Raw genomic sequence first — 18,253 nt, 5'->3', positions numbered from 1 at the left:
AATAAATAAGGTCAGAAGTGCTGTTAGTCGCAACTTAATTAAGTTAACTCATCTTATTTGACTGGTAAAAGCATTTAAAATCGTTATTCTGCGATTCGGTCTCTTGTTGGAGTAAAGAGAGGAGTCTTCGTCTGCTGAAGATGCGCATGAATTACATTCACCTTTAATTTGCTTTTGAGCGCAGCAAATGTAAGGAGAGACATCAGAGGAAAGATTGTTAATCCTAAATATCTTCCATAAACATTGAAGTGAAGGTAATTGTCTCTTTAATGCCTTTTTTTATTAAATGTACTTGATGTTGCGCACTTGTGTCATAGGCTACTTTCAGAGGTGTTATTTCGCGCGCTTCACTGAATGTATATATATTTAAATATATATATAGCCTTCACAAATTTTTCTTATTGTCTTTTTGTGTCTTTCCTCCTTTAGTTCTATTTCTGTGGAATTTTCCTTGACCTGCCAGAGCGACTACAGGGGTCTTCCATTTATCCCTTAAAAATAAATAATAATAATAATCTGAAGGATCAATTCATTGTGGCTCATCAGGTTTTGATGCAGGGCGTTGGACAAATTTCATTGTGTGGGATCAGTTTATTTTGAAACGTGGAACATTGGATGACAGATTTTTTTGGCACATCTTTTAGGTATTTAGTTGGACTTGATTTTAATTTTGTTTTGCAAGCAGATAACTTTGTGATTTCATCTAGCCTCTCATGAACTGAATTTTGCAGTTTCTAAATTGCACAGCTTTTGTCAGGTGGACAGGAACTTTGAAGTGGAAAAAAAACAGTTCATTTTTGTTTGCTTATGCAAAGGAAAACCTCAAAGCATCTTCTGTGTATTGGAGTATTCATTTTATATTTAATGTTAACAAACAAGGGGATGAATGAAGAGATCTGTATTGTTATTAACCAGGAAATTCCAACACTTTAAAAAACACCATATTGCATTTTATTGCTATTGTTAATATATAATACGTGACCATAAGCTGTGTTTTTCCGTAATCATCTTTCTTAATCATTCTTTACCGTGCCACACCTTTCTGTTGCAGCCTCCACTGTTCCTTTTCATTCCTTCAGATCTTCCTGTGGCTCTCCACTCTGTCCTACCACAAGTCCCATTGCACCCTTTTTTTTCTGTATGCTCCACACTCTTCTTGGTCTCCTTGTCTCATCCATAAATTCATCTGCTATCCTTCTCCTCACTGCTCTATAGATACCTGTGGCTGTTCTTTTGTACCCAAACATACATTTACTTTCACACTTTAGTGAGTTTTTCTCCACCTTTCACGCTGGCGGGCACCATTCCATCTAAAGGAGAGGAGGACTTTCTAACGATTGCTGCCTCCCGGATCAGTCGTCGCAAGCGTGTTATAGGAGCGGCAGTGGGTGTGGCCATGGTTCTGATTCTCCTGGTCACCATCCCTTTACTGGTTCACAACACTAAAGGAGGAGGAGCCGGCAATGCGGGAAGCCATTATGAAATGCTAGGAAGTTGTCGTATGGTTTGTGACCCCTACACCACATCTCATGGCCAGGAGCTAACGGCTGTTTCACCCGCACCTGGTGATTTTCCAAACCGGAAAGGGAAATCTGGGTATCGGGGACCTCCGGGAATGCCAGGACCACCTGGTCCACGAGGGCCACCTGGAGAGCCTGGAAAGCCAGGGCCACAAGGGCCTCCTGGTCCTGGGCCTGGTGGTTATGTGCCATCAGTCTACAGTCCTAAGATTGCATTTTACGCAGGCCTGCGCAAGCAGCATGAAGGCACTGATGTGCTCAAGTTTGATGATGTGGTGACCAATGTTGGCAACTACTATGAGCCCAGCACTGGAAAATTTACATGCCCTCTACCTGGTATCTACTTCTTCACATACCATGTCCTGATGAGAGGAGGAGATGGGACCAGTATGTGGGCAGACCTCAAGAAGAATGGACAGGTAAGAATTTATCATTGTTTGTGGTTGAAATGAAATCTTTGGCTCAAGGATAGTTCACCCCAAAATGAAAAAAAAAAACTATAATCATTAACATTTATAATTTCATCCAAACCCGTATGACTTTGATACTTCTGTAGCACAAAATGAAGATATTTGAAGAATGTTTCCAAAACAACACTGAACTTCACTGACTTTCATTGTAAAGACAAAAAACCTGAGACATTTTTCAAAATATCATCTTATACAGGGGTATAATGACATAAGTATGAGTAAATGATGAAAGAATTTCATTTTGGGGACTTTATTATAGATATTATGTGTGCAGTGAAAAGTAGGAAGTAGTTTCTTCTTCCCTCAGTTCGCTACATTGAGCTTCACCACTAAGGTCAACTTCATTTAGAGGAGTCAGAATAGTTGGATTATGAGATTTTTTTCTTATTAAAATTCCTATTAAATTATATAATTGATTATTGCACTAAATAACATGGAAGTAAATTAGACGCAGATGTATTGTTTTGCAAGGCTGACCAGGAGAAGACTAAAAGGAAAATTGTGACATTAATATCTTATCTGTTTGTCCAAACTATCTCAGTTGCATTGCTATATGTTTTGACAATTTAATAATAACATATTTACATCTCACTTGTCACCGAAAAATGTGTCATACGACTCAGCAGTCAAAGCTGTCATGGTGTGGTCTACTGCCAGTTAAACAATGAATGTACAAAAAAATTAAGTATCCACATTTAGACATTCGTTGATTCATTGACATGAATTAAAGTCTGGAGGCAGGAAATGAGCAAGACAAGAAAAGGTTTATCTGAAGTGTTTTTAAGTGACTGTATGACCTTTGTAGATCAAGACACACTCTTGGACCTTTTTATTTGAGAGGCAATCGTAACATATTCTTTTATGAACAGTTTTACCCAAGCACACAATAAATGTTTATTTGTATTTCACTGTGCAATGAAGGTCTGGTGTTATGTTGTAAAAAAAACACAAAAAAAACCTCTGGTTTAATATAGTGGCCCACCTGTAAAATTGATTAGAGACGTAGTAGATTAAATTGGACTGGCTCAGTTTTGTATTGTCATGCAAGTCTGCTTCCGCTGTTAAATCATTCATAACTCTTAGATTGCATCCACTGCATGCTAAACGTGCCCCCTTCTTTTGCATGTTCATTGATTGCTCATTAATTATCTTTTCGGTCCACTCAATTACGTCCATTTTGAGCACATTAGGTGGCACTGCTTCACTCCTCTGTAGGACCTGAAATGTAATAGAGAAGTGTCTGGGTTAACTGCTCACTACACCAAATAAACTGCAAATGGAATGACACTTCCCCAAGCACCTAAAATACAGCCAGCAGTCCATTTGTGACACAAATGACAATTTTTGTAGCCTTTAAGATTTTAAAGAGCTCCTAGGATGCTGGTTTGTGCAGCTACCTATGGAAAGTACAGAGCATATTAAAGTGAAAAGGATGCTAGATTTTTTGACAGATGCTGAGAGACTGGAATTCTCAGAAGTGTCATCTGAAAGCAGACAGTGGTCCGTTGGGATAAGGAGGTTTATGTTAATTTGTAAAAGGTTATTTTTGAATGCTGACAAAAGGATGTTTAAACAGCCATGTCTATTGAATATTATAGGCCAATATCCGAAATACAGAGTTCACAGAAATTCAAAGGCTTTGGAGTGGAGAATCGCCATTACATATAAGGGTGTTTCTTCAACTAAATGCAAATTTTTTATTAAAACATGTTTTCTCTTTTTCTTTGTGTTATAGCTTATGTAGCAGCTTCATGATTATTCATTAAAAGATCACAATTTCAATTCAAATCTCTTGCAAAACAGTGTCACAGACAGTTGTCTTTTCAGACAGTAGGTGGCAACAAGTGATTATGAGTGACTCATTGAATCACTCATTTCAACTGATTGGTTCAAAAACATTGATCCATTCAGAAATGAAACAAGTAACAATCTTTAGGAGCAAGTTCAACAATTTTTAAGTTCAAATGAATACACATTTGTAGTGTTTCAGTGGTCTGTATATTACCTTAAAATGCAGAATATTTTATGTAAATTTTGATTTACATATTTGTGTACATATTTTAATTCAGAATTAAGAAATTATTTAATTTATATAACTGAAAAATTGCAATTAATTTTGTATTTTAAAAATGTAAATGCCTTTATGTATAGATCTTATTGCTTTACCCTTGGCCCAGATCCAGATGTTTCCAACATTAAAATATGAAAATCCATCCTAAAAATATTATGTTTTTAGAACTATGTATATATTAATCTTTAAATCATTTGAATGCCTTTATTTTATATTGAACATTGTTGGTAGACAAATTAATTGAACTAGTGAGAATAGTGTGTTTTAAGGGAATTTCATTTTTAAAAGCCCACATCAATAAAAGTGACTATCGTTGAAGAAACATTTTTATAGAAGAAACGGGAAAGGAACAACACCAAAACAGAAAAAAATAAGCAGTGAAATAAATTATAGTTTTTAACCTTCATCTTAAAATCAAGTTTTGACACAGTCATCTTGCATCTTCATTGTGGAGGCCATGTTCAGTATGGCACCCCATGGGCGGCCCACAAGCTCAAGTGCACAAGTGAATTGTGAGACAGACTGAGAAGGACGCACGGGTAGCCATGACAGTTAAGAGTATGGCAGAATCACCTAGGCTGGTTGACAGAAAGATCAGGGTAGGAAAGGAAGATAGATGGCTTAATAGAAAGCTGCAGACAGTGGGCAGAGAGACGAGACTTCTGGGAGGCTTATACGCATGGACAAAAATGAATACATAGCCACAGACAGATGGAGAAGCACCAAACATGTCACGGTTTGACAGGTTAACAAGGCATCTTAAAGTTAATAAGACTGGATCCTGACATTGGCATTTGTTTGCTAATTATGGCTGTCTGTGAATGTTAGGGTGCTAATTAAGAGAAAAAAAGTATCTCCGGTATCCTCTAGAGTGTGTCATGCATGTTGCTGTACCTGGTTGCAGGCCCGCATGACCATCTGGCTGATCATTGTCTGTGCAGTGGTTTTGACAGATAGTGAAAGCTGGTCTCTTGATACCCACTGGTGCCATTATGATGGCCTGCTTGTTGTAGGACCTCAGACATGTGAGGCTAAAGTGTCCCAGGAGTGTGGTGAGAGTGTCACTGTTGAATGATCTGTGAGTTAGCACCCTTTGGTACCACTTGAAATGGAAATTATGTAGGTGGATAATTAAGAAAATTCACAGGTAAGCAGGACTGAAAACTAAAGAGACATTTGAAATCATTTAGATCTTTCTTATAGGCATGAGGATTCAATTATAGGACATTTTCTAAATTTTAGAGAGAGAGAAAGAATGGATTATATTCAATTTTCATTATGTTTCTTTAATAACTTTTTTCCTACATACATATATATATATATATATATATATATATATATATATATATATATATATATATATATATATATATATATATATATATACATATATATATAGAATTTGACTCAACCATTTTGGATTTGTCACACATCCAATTTTTTTTACTTTAAATTTAAAAAAAATTTAGAAAAAAAAGAGGCTTTCGAACAATGTCAAATTTGTTTATAATGGAAATGAAATGTGACAGGAAAATTTCATTAAGAAACAATTAATTTCTGTTTTAAATGAATTTTTTATTAATTGTCTGCTCACTGACTTCTTTTGTTAGCAAGCCCAATCCTTAGCAAATTTTTTCCACACCATTGCATGTTAAACCTACTTTAATATATATTGGTTGTTTATTTCAGGATATGTGATATTTAAAACTTAAAACAATTAGAACATTTAATTAGTTAAAGAGTGACCCATAATTCACTGCCTTTTAGTTTAGGATTTTTGCTTTTTTGTTTATCTGTAAACTGTACCAATATATCAGAGTAGATGCATATGTCATTTTTTGTTACAATAATTCATAACAGATCATCTGATGGAAAGGATTAGTGGTGTGATCATATATCAATAGTGCCCCCATCAATATTTAATGAGGTCATCTTCATTTTTCTTGTAATTAATTTGGTGTATTGCCCACTGAAAGGGATTCCTAATGAAATTTCATCACAGCATCTGCCACAGCTGAAGGGAATTCTATACGCAAGAAAATATTTTTACTTGTCAGATCCCATCAAAGTGTTGTTTGGGTCAAAAATCGCACATCACTTAATAATAACTTCTAATTTTTATTCTGTATAATCAGATAACCTCTGCTGATAGAATAAGTGCAGAAAGATCTATAAACATATGAAGATATTTGTTAAAAGCATTTGATGCTGCTAGCATTATTGGTGGTTCTTTTATCGTCCTTGTAGAATAATGGTGTGTTTGTGTTAATGCTAATGCAAGTCAAAATATGACACCAGGGTCATACATCATCTCTGATTTAGCATCTGCATGCTTCTTCCTCATAATTAACGTGTTGTGTGCTGTTAATCTTTTAATTTATGGTCCCTCAGCTTCAATGTAGTTTCCCAAACCCTTTGTCTGAACCTTGACTAATCTACACTCTGTCCCTTCTGTTGCTTAATCGTTCCACCATTTCTTTTTCCCCTTTTTCACCTGTCACATGCTCTTTTAATAGACCTCCAAAAGGTCGAGCTCTTTCACACGCTAGTGTTAAAAGTGCCATCGCCTGTCTGTTAATGACCAATACCTGCTCTAATAAATGTCTCCCAGTGCAATGACATGTACATAGTCCGGTAGCGATATAATGAATGTTTTTGGTCATCTCTAATTGTGGTGATCTCTAATTGCACACCCTTTTAATTGACCATATGCACGGAGCGTTCTTTAGAACTTCCACATAAATAAGGTAGAGGCATAAATAGGTAGAGACACTTGAGACCCTCACAGAAACCTCTCCTTCCCCGTTCTGCCAGAAACTGAGAAACAAAATAACTGCACCACTGTAAATAATGATACCGGCAATAACATACAGTTTCATGGTATTTAACAGCATTTAACAACATATCATTTTAAATGCTGAGCCTGGGAATCCCAGGAGAGTACCTAGAAACTTAATTGTACATTTAAATGCTGACAACTAAACATTATCATAACCTTTTAGGTTAACTTTAGCTAGCTAGCGATGCTATCTTATAAACTCAAGATGATATTCTTGAAAATCAATAACTTACTTTCATAGTCTTGAACATATTTTTAAAACACTTAGCTATAATGTTGTAAAGCCTTTATTATTTCTCAATTCTACAGCTTTGCAGTAAAATTCACTTTAAAGATTCACTTTTTATTCATAAAGATGGCATGAAAAAATTTGCCAAAAATTTCTCCTGGCGGAAAACAAATACTTTTAAAGGGGTCATATGATGCTTTTTTAAAAATCATTATTTTGTGTATTTGGTAAAACAGAATATGTTGACATACTTTAATATTCAAAAAAACACATTATTTTTCAAATGCTGTACATTATTGTAGGTCCTCTATGCCCCACCTCTCTCAAAGTCATTGCATGAACATTTGAGCGGCGTTAAGCAAATATTTCCACATAGTGACGTATGACGGGGGTGTGTTAGAACGAGCCGTTTTTGGGGGTTAAAGGGAGAGTCTTACCTTTTATAAAGAATATCTCTTTGGATTTGAGACTTTAGTCTTTGCAACTTTACAGATCTTCATTATCCACCAAAAGCTTGTAACACTCCATAGAGAAAGAAAATTTTAAATCGCATCATATGCCCCTTTAACATGAAAATGATATGAAATTACCATACAAATTTTTGTACTTTTACTGTACTGAAGTATAAAGTATAGCAAATGCAAGAAGTCTCATGTACGGAGCCCCGCACATGACGTGCAGGAAAAAATATAAGGCTAAATCGTGGGCACGATTTACTTATTCGTACCCTTGATTTACTAAAACATGCACACGATTACTATAGCATTCCCTCGATTTACTATGGCATTCACTCGATTTATAGTGCGCACGATTTACTAAGTTGTTCCCTCGATTTGCTAAATCATGCGCATGATTTTAGTAATTGTGTGCACGTTTTAGTAAATTGAGGGAACGAATTAGTAAATCGTGCGCACAATTTTTTTTTTTTTTCTTGCATGTCATGTGCGTGGCTCTGTACTCATGTCATTTAAAAAATAAATAAATAAGCCCAGACAGCCTAGGAGGGTAAATTATTTAAATAGTTAATTTATTAACTACAAATTAAATAAGTTAATTATTAATGGTTTAACAATTAAACAATAATCCATAAAATATTTTGAAATATTTTTAGATTTAATTTAAAAACAAAATGTTACATTTTTAAGAAAAAAAAATTAAACAAAAAAACGTAGAAGCTGCTAAATATATTCAGCAAACAGACTTGCTGCTGCTGTAGTTTTGTTACTCTGAATTTAGCATAAATCACCTGGGTCATTTGATGTACATTTTCCAGAAGTTGATATGATTCTTTATGGTCTAAATGAAAAGTCTGTAACATAGTTTGGTTAAAATTTCTAAATGGTAATGTAAAACAACACCTTGTTTACCCTGTCACAAACATCTTTTTTCAGAGCAAGCTGTTTTGTAGCATTTTCCTTTAAATGCAAATGAGCTCTGCTGACCCCGCCCCTCTCTTCCCAGCCGCTCTCTGGCCAACTGTTTACTTTAGCTGCATTGATGGTGAAACTTGCTAATAAGCACATTATTAGGAAAGATGATTTACAAAGATTCATTAAAAAAACCTTATACTCACTTCTTCTGTTGGTGAAGCTGGATCACAAATTATTTGTTTGTGTGACAAATGGTTTTTTTTTCATTTAATTTCACTTTCTTTTCATTAGCTCTGTGGTAATAAATACAGTTGGATGAGTGTGCAAAAGTATTGTTAAACAATGTATTCTATGCAAAATAACAGTAGTGCAATAATATTTTTGTACACAGTAAAATATTTCTATAAAAATATCATTGCACTACTGTTATTTTGCATAGAAGAATACATTGTTTAACAATACTTTTGCACACTCATCCAACTGTATTTATTACCACTGTTCTCACATTGCTGCTGTTCGTAATGTGTATATAATCCTACATTGCTCTGTTCATAATGTACATACAATCCCTACATTGCATTCCTATTTATATTCTGTATATACTCTGCTCAATACTGTATATAGCAACTCCACTGTACATTCTGTATATCATAGCTTCACTTACTCTGCACTTTTATGTATATAAAACACTATATTCTTGCACTTCTGGTTAGATGATAACTGCATTTCATTAGCTCTGTATTTGTACTCTGCATAATGACAATAAAGTTGAATCTAATCTAATCTAATCTAATTTGTGCAAACATAGATGCATTTAGGTAGATCGGGGGCTCATTCCCTTAAAAAAAAAAACGAATTTGAATTCCCCTTACGAATTTGTTTGGTGCCGCATTCTATATAGGTATGCTTGATATCTTATAAAGGTAAAAAAAAAAAAAAAAAAAAAAAATTATATATATATATATATATATATATATATATATATATATATATATATATATATATATATATATATATATATATATATATATATATATATATAAATAAATATAAACAATATATAGACGCGAACGTTTAAACGGACAAACTATGGACGAAACCTACTGTAATAAACCTGTTTTAAAGCATGAATTAGATTTGAAAAATAGGTCTATATAATATTCACATGGGGTGATATGGTATTAGCCCTATAGTTAAAGTTTGAAATACTATTTAAACCTATAAAACATACCATTTACCTATTTTATCTCACAATTCTCTCACAATTCTGACTTCATTCAACTCAGCAATTGCGTGTTTGTCAATTCTGAGGAAAAAAAGCCGAAGTGTGGGATTATAAACTCATGATTCTGAACTGAGGGAAAAAGAGAAAATGACAATTTGATTTTTCTTACCAGAATTGTAAGATATAATCTTAGAATTTAAAGAATTATAAAGAATTTTTAAATATAAACTCAAGATGACATTTTTTATAATTTTATTCTATGGCTTGCTTAGACTGCTACGTTAAAACTGTCATTTTCTGCCACCAGATAGGCTCCGCCCACAATAAAACCGAATCACTTTTTGCACATACTGAAATTGGACTATAGTCATTTGCCAAATAATTTTAATGGAAATGGTATAAACTCATGACATACTCACAATGTTTGGAATAACGCCATTTAAAAGAACGGCGTTAGGTAACGACGTTATTTTTTCAGTAACGGGGTAATCTAACTAAATACTTTTCCCGTCGTTACAACGCCGTTAACATTACTGGATGTTAAATGCGGTGCGTTACTATGCATTGATTGAATAAACTGTATAATCCAAACGCACCCCTGGCTCAAACAGCGAGTGAGGAGGTGGGTTAATAACGAGATAAGCGATTATGATTGGCTAAGGCAGAGTCATGTGTTTCATGCTAGCCAATCAAAGCCAGTGTTTTCACACACATGCCAGCACACGCACCAGCAGCGCCACACACACAACAGCTTCACAGCAGCAGCAGAGATGGCGAGTCAGGAGCAATCCGATGAAAGTTGGCATTTTCAAGGTGGAGATATAAGCACTACTTCAAATTCATTGTGGTCAAAGGCAAGAACGTACATGTAATGTGTACATTATGTCCAGGAGCGAAGACTTTGTCGACATCCGTTGTAAGCAACTCTAATTTAATGAAGCATCTCACAACGACACACGCATCTACAAAGCTTTTGGCCAAAAACACTTTTCTTACAAAGATAATACTTGAAGTGCAGGATAAAACTCTTGCTGTCTGTTGACGTGCAATAAATATCGAAAGTTATGTACAAAAACCTGTCTGTTCTACTCATTTCAACTGACTTGTGAAAAAAATACAAATTCTTTGACATATAGCAACTTTTTTTTTTTAAACAGTAACGCAAATAGTTACTTTCACTGGTAACGAGTTACTTTTATTATAGAGTAATTCAGTTACTAACTCAGTTACTTTTTGGAACAAGTAGTGAGTAACTATAACTAATTACTTTTTTAAAGTAACGTTCCCAACAGTGCATACTCATTACATTTTACATGGTGTCACTTTTTAAAGGGATAGTTCAACTAAAAATGACAATTCTGACATCATGTACAGTATTCACACGTGTATGAGATTCTTTCTTCTGCAAAAAAAAGAAAAAATGGGTGATTTTGAGGCAATGGCAGTCAATAGGGACCAAAGTCGTTTTAAACCCTGACATTCTTCAACGCATCTTTTTTTGTCTTATAATGATTTAGAATGACATGAGAGTGAGTAAATGATGACCAAATTTACATTTTAGGTGAACTAACCCTTTAACCAGTTGATTATATCTACACAGTGATTGAAGATATGTTCACTGAACTTGTAACTGTTATAGTATACACTTGGACTATTAGTATGCAATCCCACGCTTTTACAGTATTCCAATTAAGCACAACTCTCTGAAGAAGCTAAACAAATTTTATTCTCCCTTTGAGGCAAAACCGAGCTATTCAAAAAATGTTCCTTTTTTATTTTTTGCTTGAGTCTTTCCCTCCCCTCCCGTGTGCTCGATCACTTAGGTAAGTTTAAGAGCTAGTTTTCCATTGTCTCTACTCTAAGAGGTCTGTATATCACAGAGAATGAATACTGTCAGTTTTATTACCGCTGGAGCATGGCATCACTGATAAAAACAAGACTTCATATACCCTTGCATCTCGCTGCTCTCACAAAACAGCTTTGCTTGATCAGACTGTTATCCGAATCTCCCCCTCCTATTTTCACCTTCAACCCTTGTCTTTCTCCTCGGCTCTGGTTATGTATAAAATTCTGCTGCAGATGTGCCCCCCTCCATCCTTCCCCTCCCTGTTAATGAAAAGGCCTGGCAGAACAAGCCCCCAGCAGGCCCGAGGGTCCCTGCTCACAGCCAGGATCTCGCTGAGATCAAGTAAGCGTGGCGTTTCACAAGCAGTCGGCTCCCATGTCAATATCCATCTCCGGTGCAGTCAACGGTAATCCTAAAATGCCTCTCTCCCGCTCCCTCCAAGACAAGCTTTCATATCACTTATATTTGATAAATGCTGGGAAGCATCTAACAAGCGCGCTTTGCGGGATATGTCTAAACCCCGGGCGCTCACATTCAGTGTAACTGATCCCAAAAATACAAGACGAGAATCAATGGAAGCCAAGAAATGTCTTAAGTGGTCTTTGCCAGATGTCTGCTTATTAAAGTGACCGCTCATGTTGTCGTATCGAACACAAGGGAATGCCAGAGGGAAAAATTGCCCCTTTGCCCACTTAACCAAAATAATAAGGAGAATGACGTACACTGTGCGTTGATAGGGAGAAGAGGCCAGACTGTCACTGTAAGAAGTGGAATGATGCACATATTGTCCCCCTCAATTTTATGGTCTTCATGATATCTTCATGATATTTGAGTTTTCTCAAATTGCATCGCAGCCAAATTATTCAGATATGTGTAATATAAAGAAAATATTGTTGCACTGATAGGTATTCAGTCACACATACCAATGATTGCATTAACCCAAGTGAAAGATTGCGTATAGTTATATCTGTAGTCGTTTTTTTAGATATAGTTGGAAAAGGGGTTTCTCCAGAGACTAGCAACTCAACACAACTGTTTGATGCAGGCTGAACAGGGACAAGCCAAAAATGCTTTTTCACAACACACTTCAACACAATGAATATCTTCAGGTGAAATAATATGATTGTATACACATCTAAACGTCTATATTATAGTTTGCCATGACTGATATATATTTAAAATGATATTGACACAATATCACTTAACTACAGCTCTGTATTGTGCTCAGATAAATGACACTATACGCTGAGTCGGTTAAAAGTAGGACCCAACAACAGTACTCAGAGATTGGGTAACTTATTTATTTATTTAAATATATTTGTGATCATTTAAATAGCAAAAATTATAGTAATATATAGTTGTATATTAATAAGGATTAGATTAATAGATTTAATTTAACTATTATCATTAAAGTAATAAATAATAATTGTAATTATTATTACTGTTACCATTTTTAAAAAAGTGAAATATATTTGTGACGATATAAATAGCAAAAATTATTATTATTATTATTATTATAACAATCTTGATTTTATTAATATATTTATTATTTAAGATCAATAATAATTACTATTATTCTGATTAATAAAACATCTTTCATTATGATTTTTTATTATTATTAATATTCACAGTTAATGTTATGCTTTTTATTGTTGTAAAATAAAGTACATCTTTAAAACTGTTCTCTTAATGAAAACTTAAAATAACCAATGTAAATCCATTTCTTTTTTTTTCTTCTTTTTTCCCCCAAATAAAGTCTATTTTGAAGCTGCATGTCTCTACACAGCTTTTGAAAACATGCAAGGGTATTTTGTTTTAAATTGCAAATGACAAATATCTATCACTGCTATGCAAAATCAATTTAAAACTGATATATTTGTCCTACAGTGCTGCATTGTAAACCTCCCTAACGTCATTATACAGATTGGTATTCAATAAAGCATCTAAATGGCTGTAGTCTCCACTCAGGACATTGTGCAGACGTTGACAGTATCATGATGGTAATGGAGTGGGGTTATTAGATTATGGATATAAGGAGTTTATCTCTGTCTGGGGTCAGTGTGTTTTATGTGGGCTGTGGTTGTGGGTGTAATAACACACCCAATAAAACAAGAGGCATTTGAGTGAGTGATGACATGTTATATGAGGATGTTTACTGACACCGTGCATATCATTGTATTTTTTTCCTACGATAGACTCGCTCCATATATTTAGGAAACCTGACAGAGATTGAGTGGCTATAACACGGCCAAGCAAAATGCCTGACAACTACTGTCTGTCATCTGACACCTGTCTGCTAAAACATGACCCATTTGTTTCTGTTTAGAGTACTTGAGTTTAGAGCAGATACAAAAAAATTATTATAAAATATCACACCGCTAATGTCTGAATTGTATTGCAAGGATACAAAACTTGGATCTGTTTTACCACAGGTCTTGGTTCTTATTAATTGCATCTTTATGCAGGAATGTACTTCTGTCTGACCACATGACTAATCTCAATTTAAAATGTTAACAAACAAGTTTCAGATCCACTGCTGGGAGTCAATACGGCTGATCTCTCAAGCTGAATTTAAATGAGTCCAAGTCTCCAGCAAACAGTCTCATTGCGGTTTGCATGATATGTGCGCTTGTGATTAAATTCAGCAGGTCAATACGAGGAAGAGATATAGTACAGTTTTAGCATCACCCGTCCCATAAAGTTCTAGCTACATGATCTCTGTCAGCAGATAAATAGGAGAGAGCGTGACTGCTTCTCAATTGAGGTGAAGGTCAGCGGGCTATCTGCAGCCGCATCCATTTAACCTGACCAGCCCTTGTCAGAGTATCATTTAATAATGACTCCTTTCCACTGCCATACAGATGATAAAAAAGGCAAGAGAGCATTTGTATGAAGAGATATGATTATAGCGCAGTATTTTCTAACCTTTTTTTATCTCAAGTATCTATCTAGTTCTGTAGAACAAAACTAAATCTTTCCAACCTGGAAATGGTTTTATAGTGGTTTCTGCCAATATTTTATAAAAGCATATAATCTGTAATGTAAAAACAAAAAATCTAAGTATTATTTCTTTCCCTCAGAAGGAACTGGAAATATCATGAAATCAATTATAATTCCTATTTTTTGTCAATTAATTTAATAAAAAATATTATGTTTATTATTTTGAATAATAAAATATTTAAAATGATTTGTAATTGTTGTTTATTTGTTAATAATATTATTTTTCTTATTTCTCTTCTATAATTAAATAATAATAATAACAATAATAATACAATATTTCCAATAAAATCTTTAAATTTTTGTCTGTTGATTTTTTTTACATTAAAAAAAATTTATATATATATTACAAAACATTTATATTAAATTATTCATTTGTGCTAATATTACATTTTATACATTTATTCCCTTTAGTTCTAAAGGTTTAACAAATCAAAATCTTTCCAAGCTCAAAATGGTGTTATAGTGGTTTCTGCATTTATTTTAGAAACATCAAAAATCATACTTATTAATTTCTCCTCTCATATATGATAGTGAAAAAGTCACTGAATGCAGTCTGTGCTTATTTATAATATATTTCACTATCTGAAGTTGTTGTGTCATTTTAAAAGCTCCAAATGTCACATTTCATGATGTTGGGCTTTAGTCGTATTTTGTTGTTTGGTCTAATGATCATCACTAAATGATTATAAATGCTTTTAGTGCTTCATCTACATTTCAGTATCATTCAAGTGTACAGGAATATTGTTGCGATCTGCTCTGTGTCCTTCCTCTAACCATGGCTTCATTTCTCTCGTGTGTGACAGGTGAGGGCCAGCGCTATCGCCCAGGACGCTGATCAGAATTATGACTACGCCTCCAACAGTGTGATCCTGCATTTAGACGTGGGAGATGAGGTCTGTGTGCAGCTGGACGGAGGGAAAGTCCACGGAGGAAACACCAACAAATACAGCACGTTCTCTGGTTTCCTCATCTATGCTGACTGACCTGCTCACGATGCTGCTCTACACACTCAGATGTACTGTGTATGAACACACACACTCAAACAGCTACGTACAAACACCAAACTGATTTGAAAGAAATGGACATGGTTTATATGGAGCAGAAGGGCTTCACATACATAACCGCAACCAGTTTCTTTCATAAAGCGAGGGAATTTCTGACACGCTGTTTGTATGTGTGCAAATTATAACTATCTTCCATGATACACTACTCTCAAACTTAAATTAAAATGCATATAAATATATGTCTATATCTATCCTGGACAGTGACACACTCATATTTTCATGTGTACTTGTTAGTGTACTTGTCTCCATTTTGTGTGTCATTCAAAACCAGAGATTCAAACTCACTAGTCAACATGCTTTAAATGGTGAACTGAGCTGCATTTACACATGGCTGGACCTGAAAGAAAATTAGTGCGTAAATGTAATTTTCACTCACTAGACGGAGCCGTAGCGCGCATATATATATACATATGTGTGCGCACACATCGTAGGGCTAGTGATTAATCTAAGTGTTCTTGTTCAATTCATTTGACTTAAAGTGACTGCTTATGCTGTCTGTGTGGAGATAGAAATATGGCTAATACATGTGGACACACTGGAGTGTAATTACACACAATGGCTCACTACAACCAGATATATAGATTTCCAATCTGTCTAAAGAATATGGGCTGGACCAGAACATTGATGTATTGATTAAGGCTAATAAGACTCTTCACTATTCAAAATTAACCAAAATACAATGTTTTAATCAAACAAATAAATGAAATGATTTAGTGCTTTTTAAAGGGGAGGATGTTGTTCCCTTCTGTGTAAGTCTAATAAAAGATATTACGATATAAAACTCTGTATGGTTTGAAATCAAAATGAAAATGTTACACTTGACAAAGGAGGTGTAACATTTTATATCATATTAGCATTATGTTGCAGAAATTCTAGATTTATTGATTTTCAATTTAAGAGAAAATAGGCAAGCAAAATTCTAAGAAATTCATTTAATTTCTTGCCATTAAAAGAGAATTTCAAATGTAGCATTTCTAAATCACACTTTCACAGTGATCAATGAGTTTGTATGTATTATATTTTAGAATATGTTTTCTATAGAAGTTACAAATAAATAAATCAAGCTCTATACATTTTTCTGTGATATCAAGCCCAGTAAGGTCGCTATTTCATGAGAAACCTCATCAAATGAAAAAGGCCAAAGGTGTGAATGATAAATCTGAAAAACTGTGTCTCTAAATTGTAATTTTAATACATATTCATAACCTGTATTGGTACATTTTTCGAAGAAATACAGCAGGAAGGAGTTGTCCATCCAAGTCAAGCCATGTGTAAATACACTGATACAAATAACATGTCAAAACACCAAAAACATTCCCTAAGCAATTCAATAATAAATAATATTCAAATACCTCTGCCTCATTTTTTGTCACATTTATACAACTGACTATACAAAATCCTTGCAACATGTTAGGTGAATACTAAAATAATTTAGTATTTTTTTTACAGTATATAATAAATATGGCAAAGATTATTTCTGTCATGCATATTCTCTACTACAGTCATTTAAGAAGAAAAAAGTCAGTTCTATTAATGAAAATTCAGTGTCTTGAAGTGAAAGAGAGAGAGAGAGAGAGAGAGAGAGAGAGAGAGAGAGAGAGAAAAACAAGCAAAACAGGAACAACGACATGAACAATACTAGGATTCTACCTGTGCATGTCAGGGCTAAAACGAAGAGAGAATCCTTTAATTAAAAGCGAGAGGTAATGACATTCCGGTCTTAAGGCTTTGCTGAATCTGTAACCTGTGGGAATATGTGGGGGATCTCAGCATGTCCGTGGCCAGCCTCCTCGCACTCTCCTGCCAGATTCCAGTTGAAAGTTAATTGGACAGGGAGAGGTCTGAGGCGGCCTGTGCTGAGGCCCATTAGTGATTCCCCTGTCGAATGCAGAGCCACGAGGATCACAGACTCACAAATAGGCAGATTAAAATAATCAATACACTTCACTTGCCTCCAACACATTCGCACAAGTATGCACAGAAACAGACCTGCATGCACATCCACACACATCCGAGCAAAATGAATTCAGTAATTAGCAGAGGACCTATTCACCACTGGTGTGTATGATACTTGGCTCTCTGGCTCTCATTCGGAGTGTATGTGCCGTCTAATGAGGGGGGAATAGTTCTGACTGCTGCGGAGCGGAGAGAGAGAGAGAGAAAAGGTCAGCGAGCTGTTGATGGGCTCCTCTCGGCACACAATGCATCATGGGGTATTTCAGCACACCCAAACAAACTCTCATATATATGCTCTTTTACCTATAAATAAAATTGACTTTTTTTTTCAATAGAGAAATATAATCAGATTTAGAGATACGCTATATATCATGTAATACAAACACTTGCAAAGCTTTTAAAAACTATACATGTCAAAATACAAATAAATAGATGGATATTAAGAGACAGCATTACGAAAACCACTAAATTTGATAAAAAAAAAAAACCGTTGATATTTTCATATATTTTATTTTTCCTGAGTTTACAGTCCAGTCTTCAGTCTCACATGATTCTTCAGAAATCATACTAATATGCTGATTTGTTGAACAATAAAATTTTTTATTATTTTCATGGAGTGATATCTCTCTTTTTTTTTTTACAAGATTCTTTGATGAATAGGAC

The 18,253-nt window shown here is 34.6% G+C and overlaps 1 protein-coding gene across 1 annotated transcript; it reads left to right on the top strand.

The window, feature by feature from the left end:
* Positions 1 to 453: 453 nt before the first annotated feature.
* On the top strand, positions 454 to 16,415 carry LOC132129145 (complement C1q-like protein 4). The gene is made up of 2 exons (XM_059540612.1): positions 454 to 1,939; positions 15,374 to 16,415. Exons 1-2 carry the CDS (start codon positions 1,397 to 1,399, stop codon positions 15,551 to 15,553), a joined length of 723 nt encoding a protein of 240 aa, XP_059396595.1. The 5' UTR covers positions 454 to 1,396; the 3' UTR covers positions 15,554 to 16,415.
* The last annotated feature ends 1,838 nt before the right edge of the window (positions 16,416 to 18,253 follow it).

Source organism: Carassius carassius, chromosome 46, assembly GCF_963082965.1.
Source record: "Carassius carassius chromosome 46, fCarCar2.1, whole genome shotgun sequence".
In the NCBI taxonomy this organism is placed as follows: Eukaryota; Metazoa; Chordata; class Actinopteri; order Cypriniformes; family Cyprinidae; genus Carassius; species Carassius carassius.
Note: the sequence above shows the minus strand (reverse complement) of the source record. Positions and strands in the feature narration are given on the sequence as shown.